The 19,008-nt window shown below is 34.5% G+C and overlaps 1 protein-coding gene across 1 annotated transcript; it reads right to left on the bottom strand.

Moving 5' to 3' along the window:
• Positions 1 to 6,094: 6,094 nt before the first annotated feature.
• On the bottom strand, positions 6,095 to 13,812 carry LOC129257261 (neuronal cell adhesion molecule-like). Its single transcript, XM_054895544.2, has 4 exons — positions 13,623 to 13,812; positions 12,240 to 12,368; positions 11,366 to 11,453; positions 6,095 to 10,961 (listed from the first exon to the last, which is right to left on the bottom strand). The coding sequence occupies exons 1-4, from the start codon at positions 13,729 to 13,731 to the stop codon at positions 10,748 to 10,750; spliced, it is 540 nt and encodes a 179-aa protein (XP_054751519.1). The 5' UTR covers positions 13,732 to 13,812; the 3' UTR covers positions 6,095 to 10,747.
• Positions 13,813 to 19,008: the final 5,196 nt, after the last annotated feature.

Below are 19,008 nucleotides of genomic sequence, written 5' to 3'. Positions count from 1 at the left end.
GTACACTTTTGAACTTTTTCACTCCCCATAATATAATCATCTCTCTTCTTCTCATTATTTTTGTCTACTATTCTGTAAAAAAAAAAGAGAAAATAAAGCAGTTTAGCGCACCATTCATCTTATGCTGTTTTCAAAAGGAAAACGTCCATGTTTTTCATGATATCCGCACTACCCGAACAAAAGAAGGTTAGGGCGGCCACTCAAACAAAATCCTTCCGAAAAGAGCAGGATACAGATGGTCAACGCCCCGAACAAAAGGAAGATTAGTGTTTATCGAGAGGATGACTTATTGAATGCTTTTCGTACTTAGCAATACAAAAAGCTTTTATGAATACTTTCTTTTATTTCGACCAACATACCGGAACTAAAAACAACAAACTTTGTCTCATTTACCAACAACTCGTAGGTGCTTATGACATCCGTCAGTGATTCAAAGCGCTTCCCCTTGGTGATGATGCATATAAGGATGAAAGAAGAACCATTTAGGGAAATTGTAGAAAAAAATGTTCAGATGTCACGGAGAACGAGAGAGAATGAGAGACAGAGAATAAAAGGGTTAATAGACAAGTGCGCTTTGCTAAAATCCATGAATTTCCACTTAAACGAATAACAACATGACTTTATTTTTGGTTATAGATTACTAAAAAAAATCCCACAACGTTTGTTTGTCGCAACTCGGTCCTCAGACCCTTGTCAAACTGATGACTTTTTTTTTATTATTCTTGTTTGACATACCCCTTCCCCCTCCAGATAGAAATGTTCTGACCTGCACTCTAATATTGCTTGTTTGTCTCCTCTCTCCGATTTTCTGGGTTTTTTTTCGCCAATTTCTTATTTTTTATTTAACCGGCGAAAAGCGTGGTAGAAAAGATTCATTTAGAAAAAAATCCGACCCACCCGTTTTTGTTCCCGTTACTGCAAACAAACATTTGGGTCGCTTACCCTGGTTAGCATCAAAACCGAAATATCTTATTTCTTACATAAAAAAAACAGGGGCCGCTGAGCGTTTTTGATAATGGAGGGGTTGAGCCGATAGTTGGTGGGAGTGCACCGGCTAAAAGAAAAATTACAAATTTATATAGACTTCGGATTTTTTGTACATGTTTGCTGAAGGGGAGAGGACTGAAACTTCCTACCAACTCCGCCGCTTCTGTACTATTAGATTGAACGATTAAAACGATAGAGGCAAAAGTGAATTATATTATAATACTAATAATAATGATATGCAACATTTATATAGCAATTATAATACAAATGTTTCTAAGCGCTGCATACTATTACTATTATGATTTGTTTTAATGATTTATTTATTACCATGATTATTTCATGTGGTTTTGGTTGTGAAATCAAGGAGACACATAAAAAATAGAACAAAACGAAAGAACAAATAAAAAACACTTTTAATTGCAGATGTTATAATTTATTCAAGAAAAAATAATTTCTCTTACTTTTAGTAGTTGCTAGCATGGCTCTTTTTGAGGGAAAAGTAAAATAAAGAAAGAAACGTAGAAAGTGACAAGGAGAGAGTCGGGAGGTATGATTTCAGACTTACAATTTTAGTCACTCGTACTCGTGTAACTTTGAAATAATTTCAGGATATTACAAATCGAATACTGGTGCGCAAACTTCAGGAAGAAAACTATTTTACTATTACAATAGCTGCGTGGCAAACTGAATTGAGACATATAATTTACGAAAAAAAATCTCTTAGGAATACTGCTTTTCATATTACGACAATAACATTTAAACAATGTAAATGTCTACTTGTTTATTGACAAACCATGCAGGCGCTTAAAAATGGCAAGAACGTTTTCTTCTTGAGCATGACAGCACTTTATAAAAAAAGAAATACTTCCCCTTTTTGTATACGTTTCCTGAAGGGGAGGGGGGGGGGTGGACTCCCGCCTCCTACCAACTCCAACACCCCTGTACTGTTTTAATTGAACGATTAAAAAGAAAGAGACAAAAAGTGATACAAATTTTTCATAATTTATTTATTAATTTTGTTTTCGATTGTGAAAAAAACCAGAGCGGTTAAAAAATGAATAAAATGGAGGAACATAATAAAACACTTTTAATTTAGATGTTACAATATCATTAGATGAAAATAATTTACTTTCTCTCATTGTGACGAACAGTAGTCGGTAGCATGGTTATTTTGGAGGGAAAAAGAAGATAAGAAAAATGAAACGTAGAACGAGACGAGGAGAGCGTTGGGAGGTATGATTTCAGATCCTCTATATAATTTGAAACTTATTTACACCCTTCACTCTTTGAAATTGCAATGGAAAACATATCGAATACTGGTATGTAATCTTCAGGAACAAAATTGTTTTTTTTTAATACAAACCATAATTTATGAAAAGATACCAAAGACGATATTTAGTGAAACGTTGAGGCCACCCTCTTGAAGCCCCCAAAAAATCACAAAATAGTTTCGGACTTTCGTTGCGCGGCATCATCATCGCACTTGCAAGGGAAAATTCGCGCTTTTTTGTTCATTCTGGAAAATAAAGGTATATGGTATGCTGTGATTTCACCCAAAACGGATTATCGTTGTAATTATACACTTTGCAAATGATCTCTCTACAAGGAGGTAAAGAGACAATTCATGAGTAGCGGGACAATAGGCAATGAAAAAAAGCACTAGAGCAGACAACAAAGCGGTATCGATCGAACCCGACCTGTCCGCGCGTGCTGATTGCCCTTACGCATTTTTGTACACAGTGCCTATTGACTTGGGGGAAAACGAAGCTTTTACAAAATAACACGACTTTTTCCTCATAAATTTCTTAACTATTCTGTTGATTTGAGAAGCGAAACCTGTATTTCTAGAAAGAAAAATGTCTGATCTTTCATCTTTACATTTACTAAAAATCCTGAAAATACATCAGTTTGGCGCAATTAGCAATTGATTGGGAAAACACCGCCACAGATCCAAATACCAGCAATGTACCAAAACGGCTCCGCCGCAGGGAGAGGTATCGGGATTCGCGGGTCCGCACGCAAAGGGTTAAAAATGGCGTAAGAGATAACAAAACCCAATCTCAAAAATGTGAAATTTCAATAACGAACTACAAAAGTACAAAAAATGCTGCACTTTATTTAAAATCCATGTCATTTTCACCAAAATTTGCAAATTTGTAGAGGAAGGTATACATAAGAGGTGCAAACATTAAAAAATAGGGGTTCATGTGCTTGTTTTCAAACTATCAGTATTTTTATTAGAGCAAATGTGCTTTCTAAAACACCAAAAATGCGCCAAATGCTTTGTATCTGTGTGAAGACAAAAAACAAAACCACTCTACCATTTATTCAAACCCGGGGTCAGATTCGTGATTCTTGGCAGCATCGCAAAGTAAAGTATTTCAAAATTGTAGACATATTTTTAAAAATGGTCCATGGAATAATTCCAGTTTTTAGCTTTATAAAATAACGCATCGGATCTGTAGTTAGCATGCAGATGATGAAAAAAAATCAGCTCATAACCACAGCTAATTAATCGCTTGTTCATCCATTGTGACGTCAGCGCGCAGAGTGTAAATATGCGCAGATCATAATGCGCACAAACATAACTGTGGAACGTCCTTAATTTCTTAAATACACATTAAATAAGGGATAGAAAGTCAGTTTGATGACATTTTTTGTTTTGTTTGTGTGATTCATCCAAAAATGGGGGTGCGGTGAATTCATGGTGCGGTTTATAATCCGATACTTACGTGAATTTTGAATATCAAGTATCATTTAAAAAAATCAACCTTTTCAAATATTTCCTTGAATAACGTTTGTAACATATATAGCAAGGGCGAAGATCCCACTTGAAAGAACACAAGTCCCAAAGCGTGGAACACAATGTGAAATCACCTTCACATTTAAACAGTGTGAATCACATATTCACATAGTCGACCACGTGAACACGATGTGAACAGTCATTGTCGAGGTGTCCACAGTGTGAAAAGAACAAATGTTACACTGTTGAATTTGAGCATTTTAACAGTGTGAATGATAATAATATTTTCACATAGTCCACTACACTGTGATCACTCTTGTGTTATTTCCAGCAGGGATATTTGAATGGGGGGGGGGGGGGGGGAGGAGACAATACAATCGTTCTTTCTCATTCATCAAAAATTTAAAAAGGGTATTATTTCTTTCTCTTTTTACCCTTCCTTTTACACTATTTGAGAAATAATGGAGGACGATTGCCTCAAATGCCCCCCCCCTTGGCACTGCTTCACAATCATCTACATCAAATCCATTTTTTATTCTTGATTTCATAGAAAACACTAAAATTGTGGTGTCAGGGATAGTTTTTATGGTCAATACTACAAAAACGTACTGTTATTATCATTTTTTTTTATATTTACTCACTTTTACATTACAGCTCGGGGGGGGGGGGGTAATCTAATACACATAAGCAGATAAAGAGCATCTTCTTTTGCACTGGATTTTCACAACACATGCATCAAGAAGCATAATTATTTGTGCTATGTTGTCTAACATCACTTTTAATCAATAAATGAAATACTGATTGCAAAGTTCTTGAAATGGTTGTATTGCTCGCACAAAGGACCATTCTGGTATTAAGATAACAGGGTACAAATCTAAACAATAGGAAGATCTGTGACTTGAGAACTGCAAAAGCTGACCAACATTTTCCTCTCACTCATGTCATGTCTGCACACCTGGGCCCCACCTTACAAAGTTGCAATAAGCCTGTTCACGGTTGTAAACTGCGCACGAGCAGAAAAAGGTCATTTGAGATAAACCATGAAGGTGGCTTTTAAATTCACTGACATAGGCATTTGTGATTTGATGATTATTCATGTATTCCTTTCAAAATGTTCATTTTATCACATCCAGACTGAATAGTAATAGAGCCTTCATAATCACTGGTATTTGACAGTAGCCTAAACAATAGTCAAATGTGCCAAAGGCAGACAATAAAACAGATTTCCAAACTTTATCCCTGATGTACTATTCTAGTCACCTGGTCTATACAATGCCTTTTGTTCTTAGAATTTGTATACTCTACGGTAAAGCTTACGCAACATCTACATTTGAAAATGGTAGTGCTTATCCTAATGAAAAATCACAAAGGTCATTTGAGAAAAGTTGATCATGAGCTAACCGTGAACTGGCTTATTGATCTTATCAACCACAACTATGGAAAGCCAGCAATGTCAACATCTAAAATGCATGTTTTTTCAAAATATTTTCTAGATATGCTGTTTATTCATACATTCATTGCTTTCTCAAAAAGTTAGGGTCCTTCTCTTTGTTTACAAATTTCCTGTAGAAAAAAAACGTGACACTGATGGATTTCCATACATTTGTGGTTGATTGGATTAATCGTAACTCTTTGTAAGACGTGGCCCTGGTTTAGATTCAGCAAGTGCAAGATTGTGTAACATACGTGCATTGTCTCAGTAGAAAAGCAGAATGCTTATATATATACATATAATATATATATATATTGTGAAAGAAATGAAGAGAACAATGGTAGGCATAGCTTCAAATCAAGGTTCCCCAGAGCTATCTACCCTTTGGAAAAATGCCTCTGCCGGGAATCGAACCCGGGCCCCCAGCTTTGAACGCCGGTGCCTTAACCACTAGACCACAGAGACGGGTTAGTGGCTAGGGCGACCCGATCCGATTGACCGTCAGATAAACAGATTTTCGACACCACCAATTAACTTTCCTTTGTCGGGTGGAGGTGAGTATTGAACAATGACAAGCCGCCATGCCTCAGCTGGATCAAAGCTATTGCTTAGATACAGTACATGTATGGGACAAATTATACAAATGTGAGACATTATACATGTACAACAGCTTTGGCAACTCTTTGTATTCAAATATCTTTCACAACATATTTAAATACAAAGAGTTGCCAAAGCTGCTGTACATGTATAATGTCTCACAATTATATATATATATATATATGAGAGGATGATAAACTGATCCAGAGTGGTTGTAAGAAATGGGGAGACATGAGGAATGGGAGAAGTTTTCTTGAGCATGCACCAGCAAATATTTTTGTCAAATAAGAATGTCACAGCAGTTTCAACAACAATAGACACAGAAATAAATAATGTTTGAACAATTGACAACTATTTTAATTGAGTATCATTTTGACACAAATAACAGGCGATGGAAATAAAAAGAATCAATTCTTTATGCTGAAAACAGACAAAACATTTTATATAATTATCATTAAAGACTATAAACAGCTTCACTTACCCTATCAATTCCACAAATACAACAATGTACAAACCAAGGTGGAATAGGGGCATATATTTCTTTTGTTGCGCTGATTATTGTCTTTAAATACAAGCAAAGCAACAACACAACTATACAATATAAATCTTCAAATCTGCTTCTGATTTTTATCTATCTTTGATTGCATGTTTAAAAAAAAAGAGCGCACGGCAGCATAGAAACAATCACCAAGACCCATGATGGATCAAACCAGCTTTCTCTCTACTTTTAACATCTAGCAGTAGAAAATAATGCAAATGAAAACAACAAAAAAATACACAAATTGAAATATGCTGCTTTTAAATGACTCATATAAAAAAACCTATATGACGCTATGTTGATAAAGTACTACATTTAGTATCTGAATGCATGATTATGAATTTCAAACAAGAATAAAATGAAAGGTCGTCTTTCAGCAGAGAAAAGATAGGAAGAAGCAGGAAAAAAAATCAAGATTATGATTGAAATAAAAATAATAACACTAAACCTGGCAAGCTGAATATACAAGGAAAAAGAGAGAAGAATGTCCCATTTCTTCATAATTACTTCTAAGAAGACACTACAGTACAATGTTCAACAAGATGGTAAGAAAAATACACAAGTTGCTATTGAATTTTATGAGTACTCCATGTCATTTGTGTAACCAAAATCTTGGGATTATAACATCAAACATCGCATTCATTGATTTCTTATCTCCAAGGATGCATGTATCATTGAGTTAATACACAATGCTTTTGCATGTATATACACTTGATCTTCAATTGTTGCAAGAATTTCAATTGAGAAATGATACAGAGAGATTAATATGACAACATCTTGACATATACCACTAGGTTCTAACACTGACTAATATATCTACACTTGGTGTGCTATACTACTGTTCCAATCATGTGGCATTGTAGTTTATAGTGATCTAACATACATACACTAAACATGATAATTGCAGGTTTTAACTTCAAACTGTACAAATGATTTTGAGACAATTGTATGTTAAAGGCCTGTAAATCACAATAAGTGCCTTTCACTGCAACTCTAATTCATACAAGATTTTTTTTCCAGTCAGGATTGGATACATTGTACACATCTTCAGTAAATCCCCATCGTCCCATCATAGTATTAGTTCTACATTTTGAACCCCCCCCCTTATACAATATGTTGTGTATTACAAAAATGTTTTTATTGGCTTTCAGATATCTATAGCCACTTGGTCAGACTAAAAATGAAATTGATTATTCATAATTTCTCTCTTGCATATCTGATAAAAGGATGCATGCAATGGAACACAATATTTCCCCATAATTATCTTTACTCCTGACCCAAGTATCATTATCTACAAGTATATACGACTATGTAAAAGTGAATATCATATCGCTCGCGACACACTGATCAATTTGCACTGTGAAAGTTTACACGATGAAAAAAATACATTTCAGGAACTTTTACAAACAAGTTTGCTCAATTCTCCATCTTAAATGCAAATGCTTGGAACATCAATTATAATTTGAACAATAAATCCTTTAAAATGTGCTTGAAAGCAAGTGATTCCTTTATCACAAATTTTTCATAATATTTTACAGGTGAAAAGAATAAAAGTCCATGTCCAATTGCTCTTTTAAAAACCACCTTATTCTTATTTCCATATTAAAAACATTTGACTGTGACATGAAGTCATGTCAGTGTAAGAGGCATTAATTAGCCTATCACTCTCGTCATTGCATAAGAATGAATCACAATCTGTTGATATAAAACCACTCACAATTTTACAGTACCTATATCAATCTCATTTTCACATGTTGATCACACGAGTTCTCAGCCAAGTGAATTCAAACCTTGACATAAACTAACTCTCTCAATAAACACATTGTAATTATTTACAAACAGATTTTATATTATCCTAATAAATATCACTGCTCTAAAACAATGCAAAAATGGAGAAAAGTTACAGAAATCATATTAACCTTTCAAATCTAATTCTGGAATGAACTAACAGGTGAAAAAAGGTATTTCCCACGACTATGAATTAACCAACAAAGCTTGTATTATGCATAATTTACACACTTTTTCCAAAACAATAACCAAATCATTGTTAACTTAAAATAAAAAAAACAATTGCATTGTGTTAGACGAAGTGCATTGAAATATTCTGATTAATGATGAAAATAAAGCCATCAATAATCTTTAAATCTGAGGAAAAAAATTACCCCAGAATCTGATCAAGTAATTGATATTAGTAATACAATCAAACAAATTCGATTGAGCAAGTTGTTTGAAAAATATTTTCTGCTACTGAAAACTTGCTTAATGCTTGAATGATCAATTTTAAAGCAATTATCATGTTGACTAAATAAAGATAATATACATTCTAAGTTTGTAAAAGTCTGGAAGTAAAACTTAAAATAAAAGGTTTTTAATGCATCTCAAAAAATTGAAACAGTATAAAACTCACAATAATATACAAGATGTTTGACTTGGTCAAAAACCTTTGTACACCTTAAGAACATATAAAAATGAGAACTATTGCAAAACATATTCTAGCTTATATTCTATGCTAGCTTTTTTTCTTTGTAAACCAAAATGATGTTTATATTCACCATATTGAAGCATTTGGTTGCTTCCATGAAACACACAAAATGACATGAATTTAGTATGCTTAGATTATCTAATTTCTTGATACAATTAAAAACATTATCTTTTACCAAATATGATGACTATGATCAGTTGAATAAATAAAATATAATTCATCACACAAAAATTGGTTTGTTACCTGATAATGATAGTTTGATTTAATGAATTTAAATCTTGATGAAAAAGTAAAAAAAAGATAGGATGCAGGGGAACAAGGTTACTTTATATTAAGGATCAACAAAGTTGTCAACTGTTGGCCGGGTTATGGAATTATATGTGCAGTCAAGGCTCCTATACCACAAAGCTAAGCAATTGATTATTGGCTAATTTTTACAACTGATTCCATTGCTATCATTATGGGCAATCAATCACACATATCAATAGTATGACCAATTGTTATACTTTGTGCTACAGGGCCAAAGTTTAAATGTTTACTTTGGAATGAGAAGAGAATGTAAGGGACTGCTCTATATGTCATCTTGTGAGACAAGACAATGTCATGCACTCTAAATATATGGCATTTTCTCATTAACTTGCTGTCTGACATACAGAATTATCTGTGGACACACCAAGGCAATAAGATGTACTGGATGACTGCATTAGACAGCAAAGTAATAAGAATAAACAGTATGACCCTTTCTCATACAGTGTGCTCTGCACCACAGTTTGTTTCCTGAGCAAGCCACATTCCAATATTATCTGCCAGCAGAAGTTTTCTCATAGCAGCCCATGTCTTTTGGGGAATATCTAATGAAACAGAACACTGTGACCAGCTTTTCTAAGTAGGTCTAATCACATCATACATTTCCTTTTTGTCGACACATTCGCAGATGTGATGGTTGGAGATTGTCTCAACGTTCTGGCTAAATATAGCCAATATGAATGCAAAAATGAAAGAAATAGGCATATATTGAAGCAGGAGTGATGATAAATGCTTGGCAAGAACATCTGACATGCTTCAAATCATCACAGCTGAATATTTAACCCAATGACTGATAAATTCTCACATTCCAATAAATTGATGACATGGACTGATTAATTACTATAGGCAATGGGTTAATACGTGGCCGTCAAAGTCTATTTACTTCAAACCTAGCAGAGTGGAATGAGGAGAATATTTAGGAAGCATAAATAATATCACCCAATTCTCATCACTGACATCCACATAATATGATTAGAATGGTAACAAGATGCTAAATGCTTCTTAGTACTGCTTGATTACATGACAGCACCAACGAATGGGGAAAGAAAGGAACTAGATATACCAGGGAGAAACATAAACATTATACCTAAACTCTAAATTTCAGTAGTAAACAAGAAACACAAGTATGCTAAAGGTACTGATAAATGTGTGCACAATTCTTTTTTCTTCTCTCATTGGGTCATTCTTGGATTCATAATTTTGTAAACAAGTGACATCTGTCATTCCTGGTTGTGAATCAAAGCTAGATATACAATTAAGATCACAAAGGGTCAAACTTGTACTTGAATATCGCTTAAATGCGCACACACTTATCCATATCCTTTACATAGCTGTAAACTTTTAATTCAATCTCCTAACATTGCCAACATTGCTAAAGATATAAGTACAAGGACTTTTATTTTACTGAGAACAGAAAAAGGTGTTTCTAACCAAACACAACCTCAAAATTTCTCCAATTAGAAAGCAGATCCACACCATGGTGAAACATACTTGAACACATCATCGCGATTGGCATAATCACAAAATCTTATCACTTCAATCCAAGTTCAATTCACAGCTTCCCTCATGCCCAACAGGGCTTCAACTCAAGAAGAAGAATCTAAAAAGTCCAAACGATATTTATCCAAAGAGAGTTTGAATTGATGATGAGTTTGCAAACTCTCAGACAAATGTTGAGTAAGCTGCTCCTCCCTGCTCATCATCTGGTTGTCTTTGTTTCTTGTTATCACCATACTGTCCAATGAAGGATCCCTCTTCGTCAAACTTGCCAGTCTCTCCGTCCGCATACTCCTTCAGACTGTCTGTTTCGCTGCTACCATGTTCACTGTCATCCAGACTGCCCTGTGACCCTCGTAGAGGCTCACCATCAGCACCACTGCAGCAGAAAATAACAAAATATTATTTACTTTATAAACAGCTTCAAAATCCCAAACAAACATAATAACATCAAAACACCAGAACAAAAGTGGTCAATTTAGAAGCAAATTTTTTTCAATCACAGGACTGCCAACATTCACTCATTTTGGTCCTTTCTCACTCTAAAATTACATGTATATTACTTTAAACAAAATTTGATAATATTGTGTGGCCCTCAGTAAACACCTACCTTAAAAAAATAAATGAAAAATACAAAGACCTATGTCTAATCCACAGGCATTGGGGGAAAGATCTCATCTATAATGAATCAGGTAAAATAATAGTCATAAATAACATGATGAGAATCATACAAATCTAGAGAGTAACACTGTAATCGTGCTTGGTTATCCTTGTCAGACTTACGTGGGAGGTTTGTATTCATCGAATCCCCCATCATCCTTCAGTGGTGTGCTTTCAATGTCTTTGTTGAGCTGCTTTTCCTTATCAGACACTGAAATGGAAAATAAGAATACGATTATATAACTGTTTCAACTCAGAGAGAGGGATGATATTGCACAGTGAATGAAACATGTAGAGGTGTTTTGGTCTATTAGATACAAGGTATAAATGTGGATCAGTGGATTTATTGGTTAAAGTCATCCCACAGCACTAATGTTTTAGGTAAGACATTTATCAATAATTGCCATTCCCTACCCAGGCGGAATGTTTAAATGCCAAAATGGAACTCTCGTAGAGCCAGGGTAGTATAAGAATACCTTGGACAACTTCACTGGTAAGGTGGGGAAATAATGTACGTCATACTTGCACAGAGGGAGGAGGTGGGGTAAGGAGAGAGGGAAAGGGTTTGAATTAAGAATTCAAAGGGGCAAGGCTATTTTTAATATTTAATTTCAGGGAAGGCGGTGCTCAATTCAGGGGCATCTAAGACCACTAAAAAAGGGCATAAATAGTCAAACATACTCTTCAATGGGAACACATGCATTGGATTCTGACATGGCACCAAGGCCTCAGGCAAAAAGGACAATTATCTTGGCCTACATGTCAACAGAAGTTTGGAAGGGCATCAAGGCCATTCTGAGGGCATCAGAGGCAAAGGTCTGGGCTATAAAAACTTAACTATAAAAAAAAAAAAGCTTCAAAGCATCAAATTTTATCAAATTTGCAAAGTTTTGCTCACTGTGAGAAGAGCGGGAAGGGAGACAGGGAAGAAGAAAGAAAAGAGAATGGGAAGGAGAAGAAGAAAGGAGGGAGAGAGGAGAATACCCATGTGACTTACCATTGTATTTGCCTCCCTTCTGGCTCTTGATGATACAGATGATTAGAAGGATGAGGATAAGGAGGATGATGATACAGATGAGAATAATCATCCAGGTTCCCAAGACAAAACCATCATCAGCCAATGCACCTTTAGTCACAGAGATAATATTGTAATTGAATTAGAATGAATTCATGAATAATCATCCAGGTTCCCAAGACAAAACCATCATCAGCCAATGCACCTTTAGTCACAGAGATAATATTGTAATTGAATTAGAATGAATTCATTAATAATAACCTCAAATATATTTTTGTTTTGAACTCCAATTGTGTCCTTCAGTTCAAAGATGTAATGATGAATTAATTATAATCATGTCTACACATGATCTAATTAACTTATCTTGGAGCAAAATATTACAAATTGAATGGGGAGGGGTCGTGTTAGGCAAAAAGAATAAATGTATAAGGATTCCAAATGCCTTTGTTGTACAGCATATATACAGGGTGGAATTTTGTTACCAACAGTATATGCCTATGGAAGCACCTGACACAGGAAACAAATCTAGTTTACATAGTTATGCTATGGAGAGAAAAATCCAAACAACCTCCCACCCAGGTTGTGCAAACACAATTATAGGTACAACGTTTACTTCCCATCCAATGGTACACACCGATGTCTGTCAAAATTGCTACGTTTGAATTGGACAACTCTTGGACAATTTTTTACTGTTGCCAGGTAACTTTCCTGATTAAGCCTCGTTGAGTAGTTTGTGCAATTGGGCTGATGTTTGAAGCAAACATTTCATTCCTAATTGGTTGGATGACTTTTGGAATAGCCAGATGAAGTTGGAATTTCATAAGACAACCTAACGGCTGAACATTTAATTTACAGAAAAAAAAAAAAATTGAAATGACATTGACACTTTCAGGAAACATATTTTGACCCAAGTTGAATTCTAATGCATCAGATGAAAAAGCTTCCTTAGTTATAGTAATTAAATTTCTTTGATAAAACAAATCTGTCTCATTGCTAACAAAGTTCATTAATATTACATTATAGGTGAAATAATCTAGTGGCTGTTTCATTATGTTGTTTGTGAAGGAATGCACAAATTCACAAATGACAGGAGTATGGAAAGCCAAGAGTGTGTTTTAAATGTATTTATTGCCAAAGTTGAAATGTATGTATATGATTAATAAAAACTATTACAATACAAAACATTTCAGGGGCTAAGAATTTATTATTATTATTTTTTTTTTGGGGGGGGTCCTTGGTGTCAATAGAATAATTTGAAATATATTCACAAACTGTTAATAGGTGATGACAATTATATTGGCAATTCATAAGTAGTTGTTATAAATGAATGCATAATTTAAGGAACAGCTTTGTAAACAGCCTTACCTGTGCCAGTTGTCTTGAATTCGGTTGTAGGACTGACAGTACTGCCTGCATCATTCGTAACACGCAATCGTGCCGTGTAGGTCGTTGATGATTCTAGTCCACTAACCATAATGAGGTCTTCGTCTAGAACGTCAAACTGTTCAGAGGTTTTAAATTCTTTGTCGTCTGTAATGCAAACAAATTTGAGAAGGTAGAAATGTAACTTAACATGTTGCAATATTCATGCATTCTATAGAGGGTAGATTGGAAAATGCATTAATTATCAAACTGTTCAGAGTAAACAATATTTTGGAGGGCTGCAATAAAAAAAAGACAATATGAATATAACAAAGGTATTGTATAAAATTTATGTATTCTGATCTTAAGAACTGAGGCAGAAAAAGATTATCATGTATTTTATCTGTTATAAATATAAGGGACAATTATTACCAGAAATACATCTTGTCAATTTATTATGTCACAAAAAAATGACAACAAACCATTATTAGTGTTACTATCTCTCTCAAGAGTCTCAACACAAATAGAGTTTTACAGTACATGAGGATATTCATACATATTTCATCAACATCATTGTTCCATACTTCAGTCCACTAATCAACCTCACAATATATTATCAACACAAAACAAAGAATATCTTCTATCTGTCTCTCATCCAATACAGCAAACTTCAACAAACACACAAACTTCACTATTCATCTACAATTCTAAAGATGTCATTATGAAGAGATATCATATGGTCTATTGAACTAGTGTATATACTTCTGATTTAGATGCATTAATTTCCATTTTCAATACTTCATTTTTAATTCTGGAGTAATCATGCATGGAACAGAATGATTTGCTTTCAGGGGTCATTGAGAGTTCAGCTTGTTGAAAGATATCAGAAAAATTGTGTCCTTTTGTTAAAGCTGCCAGTTTGAGGGTCACACTCAGCTACAAAAGACACCAAAACAGACCATTTTTCACTCAAGAGAGAAGTCACAATTGATGCTTTGAATAATACTGATTTCAATACAAATTGAGAGTATACTACACTAAATGACCTTGGAAATCATAATTTATAATATCATTTTGAAATTGTATCTAATTTCCTCATTATGCAAAGCATAGAAATTCCATAGAAAATGGAACAAAGCAATGCAGAACACAATAGTGGCAATTAAAGTAACTGTGTAAATGCCCTTATTGCAAACAATATGGTCTATTCACTATATTAAAAAAAATATTTAAGTATGTCTATTCACTATATTCAGAGTTTATATGAAGTAATAAAGAACCCTCAAATGGTGTGCGCTTATAAAAAATATGATAATTAATTTGCGAGTCTAGTGATTTTCCGCTACATCACCCAGTATGATGTTAATTGTGTGATCAGCAAAGCCAATCATAATCATCATAAATGGAATAACGGAGCATTTATATATGTACAGATCTGTTAATCATACTGCTGATGTTCAGAATATGACGACCAAATAGTTGGCCATATAATCATGTTTATCCTGATGTTTTTATTGAATAAAACAAATAATAGACGGGATATACCCACAGTCATCAATCATAAATGAAAACAAGAAGTAAACATGGCCATCGGAAAGTCGTAATGAACAAAAAAAATTGAAATTCACCAATACTTAATCTATATCAATATCAAGATGAATGCTGATTTATGATGAATTCTCTACACTATCATCTCCATATGCACACATTTTCTCTCATAAATATTCCATTGTGTCACTTCATCCATCCATCTTTCAACAGTGAAAGTCATTCTTTTGTAACAATATCTATAATGAGTGGAGCGTATTGAGTAATCATGTCTGGTTTGGAAATGAAAAATGGGCAGGGAGGGGCGGTGGTGGCTGTAAGGGGGGGAATAAGGAATGACACAGGCCGCCATTTAATCCTAGGGAAAACAACATCATATTGTTAAGTGATTGGAAGATAATACCAGACAAAGGCATGGATTTCAAATGAATTTAACTCCATTGAGGGTGTAATTAAGAACAGAGTTATACAGTTAATGAATGCACTGATGAATTGGTTATCAGCCAATGAGAATATAGTATGGGGCACCAAGGTCTGTTCATACATCCACAAACAATATTTATGCCGTTCCATAAAAACTAACAATAAAAAAAAATTCAGTTCACAAACTGATTGAAAATGTTCTTTTCTGGCATTAGAGCACTCACCCTATTTTTATTTTAAAAGTATAGGTCCATTAAATATCCTTTGAAAATGAGTAAGTCACTAATATTCCACAAAACACTATTTCATGCAAAAAAAATGCCTCTAACCTGCAAGGTGGATCAATTAAAGATGAAAATTGATTTAAAAAAAAATGAGATTATAATCTTTTAAACATGCATATCTCTCATACATGTAATATTGTTTTGTGGGTGATAAGAGATGCATGGGTTTAATTAAAATTGATCAGTGTTAAGTAGATAATACTATATTCATAAAAGCAAGCAAACACTTAATGAGTGTTTCTTCACCTCAAACAATGTATCCCTGAGATATTACCATACTTGAACATCAGCTTGATATGAACAGAGTAATAGTGTGGGAGGTTGTTTGACAAGGTAATTACTTGATAAAGAGGATTGTGTACAGCTCGTGTTCAGGATGAATAGAAACGCAATAAAGGCACTTCTCAATAAGAGGATGCACTTTTACAGGTCTCTCCCAAAGTAGGTATGTGATATGTTACTTTAAAACACTAGATCTGATGCCAACAACAATGGAAAAAGCATCATACATTTTTATTTCCCTGTAGCCAGTTGGTTCAGCATGATATCTGCTTCTAAACAATGGGGCAGGGGTAGAGGAAGAAGATGTTTAGTATCAACCTATAATTTTAAATTCAAACCATATCTCAATTGGAAGGGTTTATCCTTGCTTAATCCTAGCATGATGGATAGATTGACATTCAAAGATAATTTGATTTTATTATTTTTTATCATTATTCATCAGAAGACACTCCAACACTTCCCTAAATTGTGCATAACATTTTAGTCCTACATGATGAAAACACCCCACCACCAAGCCTGTACTATCACTGCATATCATTCTCTTTCATTACCCTTCCTACATTGACCCCCTTTCCTTTCACCCCAAAGCTATTCTAGTATACTCTCAATACACAACACTATTCAATACATGCTACATTACCTCCTGTTACATACTTCTCACAACTCCCTTCCCAGAATGCATTTCTTTCTCCCTATTCCCCTTCCTCTTACCCCTAAGCTCTGTACACGTTTCCCATGTTGAATTGGTCCATACCATGCATACCAATGGGATGAAGCGATGAGGCTAGCCTCTCTACCTCTCACTGTATCTACTAATGTCATACATAGGTCTAAGATGTACTTTGTATGCTAAATGACATACAGGTGAACATTCATGTAGCCTGTCATGGCTTTTAGGCATGTAAACAAATAAAGATAGTCAATCAGATCGACTTGTGTTTGTTTTACCTGTGATAAGTTATCACTGATCTTTCATGTCTGCTACAGCACCCCATATTTTCATTCATTCATCTTTACAGCCTTCTTATGCCCTTTCAATATATATAGAATATTGTATTTCCAGGGGGCCCATAAATAAGTTAACAGTAGATATTAATCTAGTCACGCTCTTCACATTCGGTGAAGGCAGTTGGGATGTATGTAAATCACATAATTTGCTTACTATATTATCTACATTGTCACTGAACATAATAGTTGACATTGAAGTTACATAACTGACTAGGTTTATGTGATGTGCAAATATTCAATTTCAGTGTGCCACTAAATCAACATCAGCCTAAGATAACAATGGTTTCTAAGGTGTCTCACACATATGAAATATTTGTGACAGGATTTGGGTGATTTTTATTCCAACTAAGTTTGTGATATTCCATTTACTCTAAATTCTTAAGAGAAGGGTAAAAAAAATCTGTTAAATCTTATGGGAATTAAAGTTATTAAGGGAGTAAGTCTTGGCAATTTGACTTGAGAGCTAATTGCTGGAACATTCCTGAGGATTGGAAATTAAACAAATATTTCAATGTGATAAATGGGAAAACAATACATCTGTCAAGTGGTTAGAGATCATTTTTCAATGTATAGATTATTATGAGGTGGATTATTATATTTAACAATCAGTTTATATCATAAACATGTCATAGTCATACAATGCAGTTTATAATCAAGAAGTTAATATAAAAACCCTTTCATAGCTGCAGGAGGCAAATGATCCCATACAGTGATTCAGTAAAACAATGTTGGCATTTAAGGGACAAAGAGGAGAGAAAAAAATAAGAATAAAAGACATATCTGATACAAGCTATACAAATCGGTGTCATCACCCCTCCATCTGGCTTTATGGGACACCTACAAACACGAAAGTAAATGAGGAAGGAGTGCGTTTCTCAAAGGGTCGTCCTCTGTGAGACAGACTGTTGAAATGGCATGCTGAGAGCGCATCACATGGATAAACAGGTAATAAATGCCCAACTCTTGTTACAATTAGACACATTATCATTTCAGCTCATATGCTGGCTGCTAAAAATTGGTCATTACGCGATTACTCTGCTCCAAGCTATTTGTCTTTTCTTAATCGGCTTTGCCATTGGGCTGAAACGGACCTGTCTCGTGATTATCGGCTGCATCAATAGACCTTGAGTCTTCCATATCACACATAGGATAAGGATCCAGAGAAATAAAGTGATTAGTACATCTTTTGTAAGAAGATTCACTCTATACAATCACTTGAGAACTGTTCATGGTTAGCTTAACACCATATGATGACGGTGCTAGTGTTTAATGAAGGATACACTAATTTGACCTACTGGCAATCTTACACCTCACCATCTGTTAGAAAATTATATTGTGCTTATGGTATCATTTTCAAAAGATGAATCATAGACAAAGAATATTAAAGAGTACTAAATTACACAAAAGCTCTCATTCATCCTTACTTGTACTTCCAATTCTACATGATGCAATGCAAATCTGTATGTATTTCAAAAGGAGGTGTTTTACACAAAGTAAGAAATATGTTAGCGTTAAGAAAAGATCCGACATTCAGTGTCAATTCCATCACGGCCGGAATCTATTTAAACACAGAGTCCTAAATAAGGCTATCTGTGCGACAGGAAATTGCGCATGTTTCCACCATTCTTAGAATTTTGAACATGGCAATGCTGAAAGGATGAGTGAAGATAAGCATAAAGAGATAGCCCCAGAGGAATATTCAAGATTTATACTCTAAACCGGTGTAGCAAAATATGTAACATGATGCTGTTTTATAGCATTTATTTGTTTGCATGCCCCAAGCTGAGATATTCAGGCTCCTTTTTGATGCTGTGCATCAGTTCTTCAAACAGACCCACACACCC

This window comes from Lytechinus pictus, chromosome 3, assembly GCF_037042905.1.
Source record: "Lytechinus pictus isolate F3 Inbred chromosome 3, Lp3.0, whole genome shotgun sequence".
Taxonomy (NCBI): Eukaryota; Metazoa; Echinodermata; class Echinoidea; order Temnopleuroida; family Toxopneustidae; genus Lytechinus; species Lytechinus pictus.
Note: the sequence above shows the minus strand (reverse complement) of the source record. Positions and strands in the feature narration are given on the sequence as shown.

Bases quoted from the DNA above. Each gene is read 5' to 3' on its own strand.
- LOC129257261 (XM_054895544.2), bottom strand. From the start codon at position 13,731: ATGGTTAGTGGACTAGAATCATCAACGACCTACACGGCACGATTGCGT. The intron at 12,369-13,622 runs GTAAGGCTGTTT...CTGTGACTAAAG, and splicing joins ATTCAAGACAACTGGCACAG to GTGCATTGGCTGATGATGGT. The intron at 10,962-11,365 runs GTAAGTCTGACA...TTTCTGCTGCAG, and splicing joins GATGAATACAAACCTCCCAC to TGGTGCTGATGGTGAGCCTC.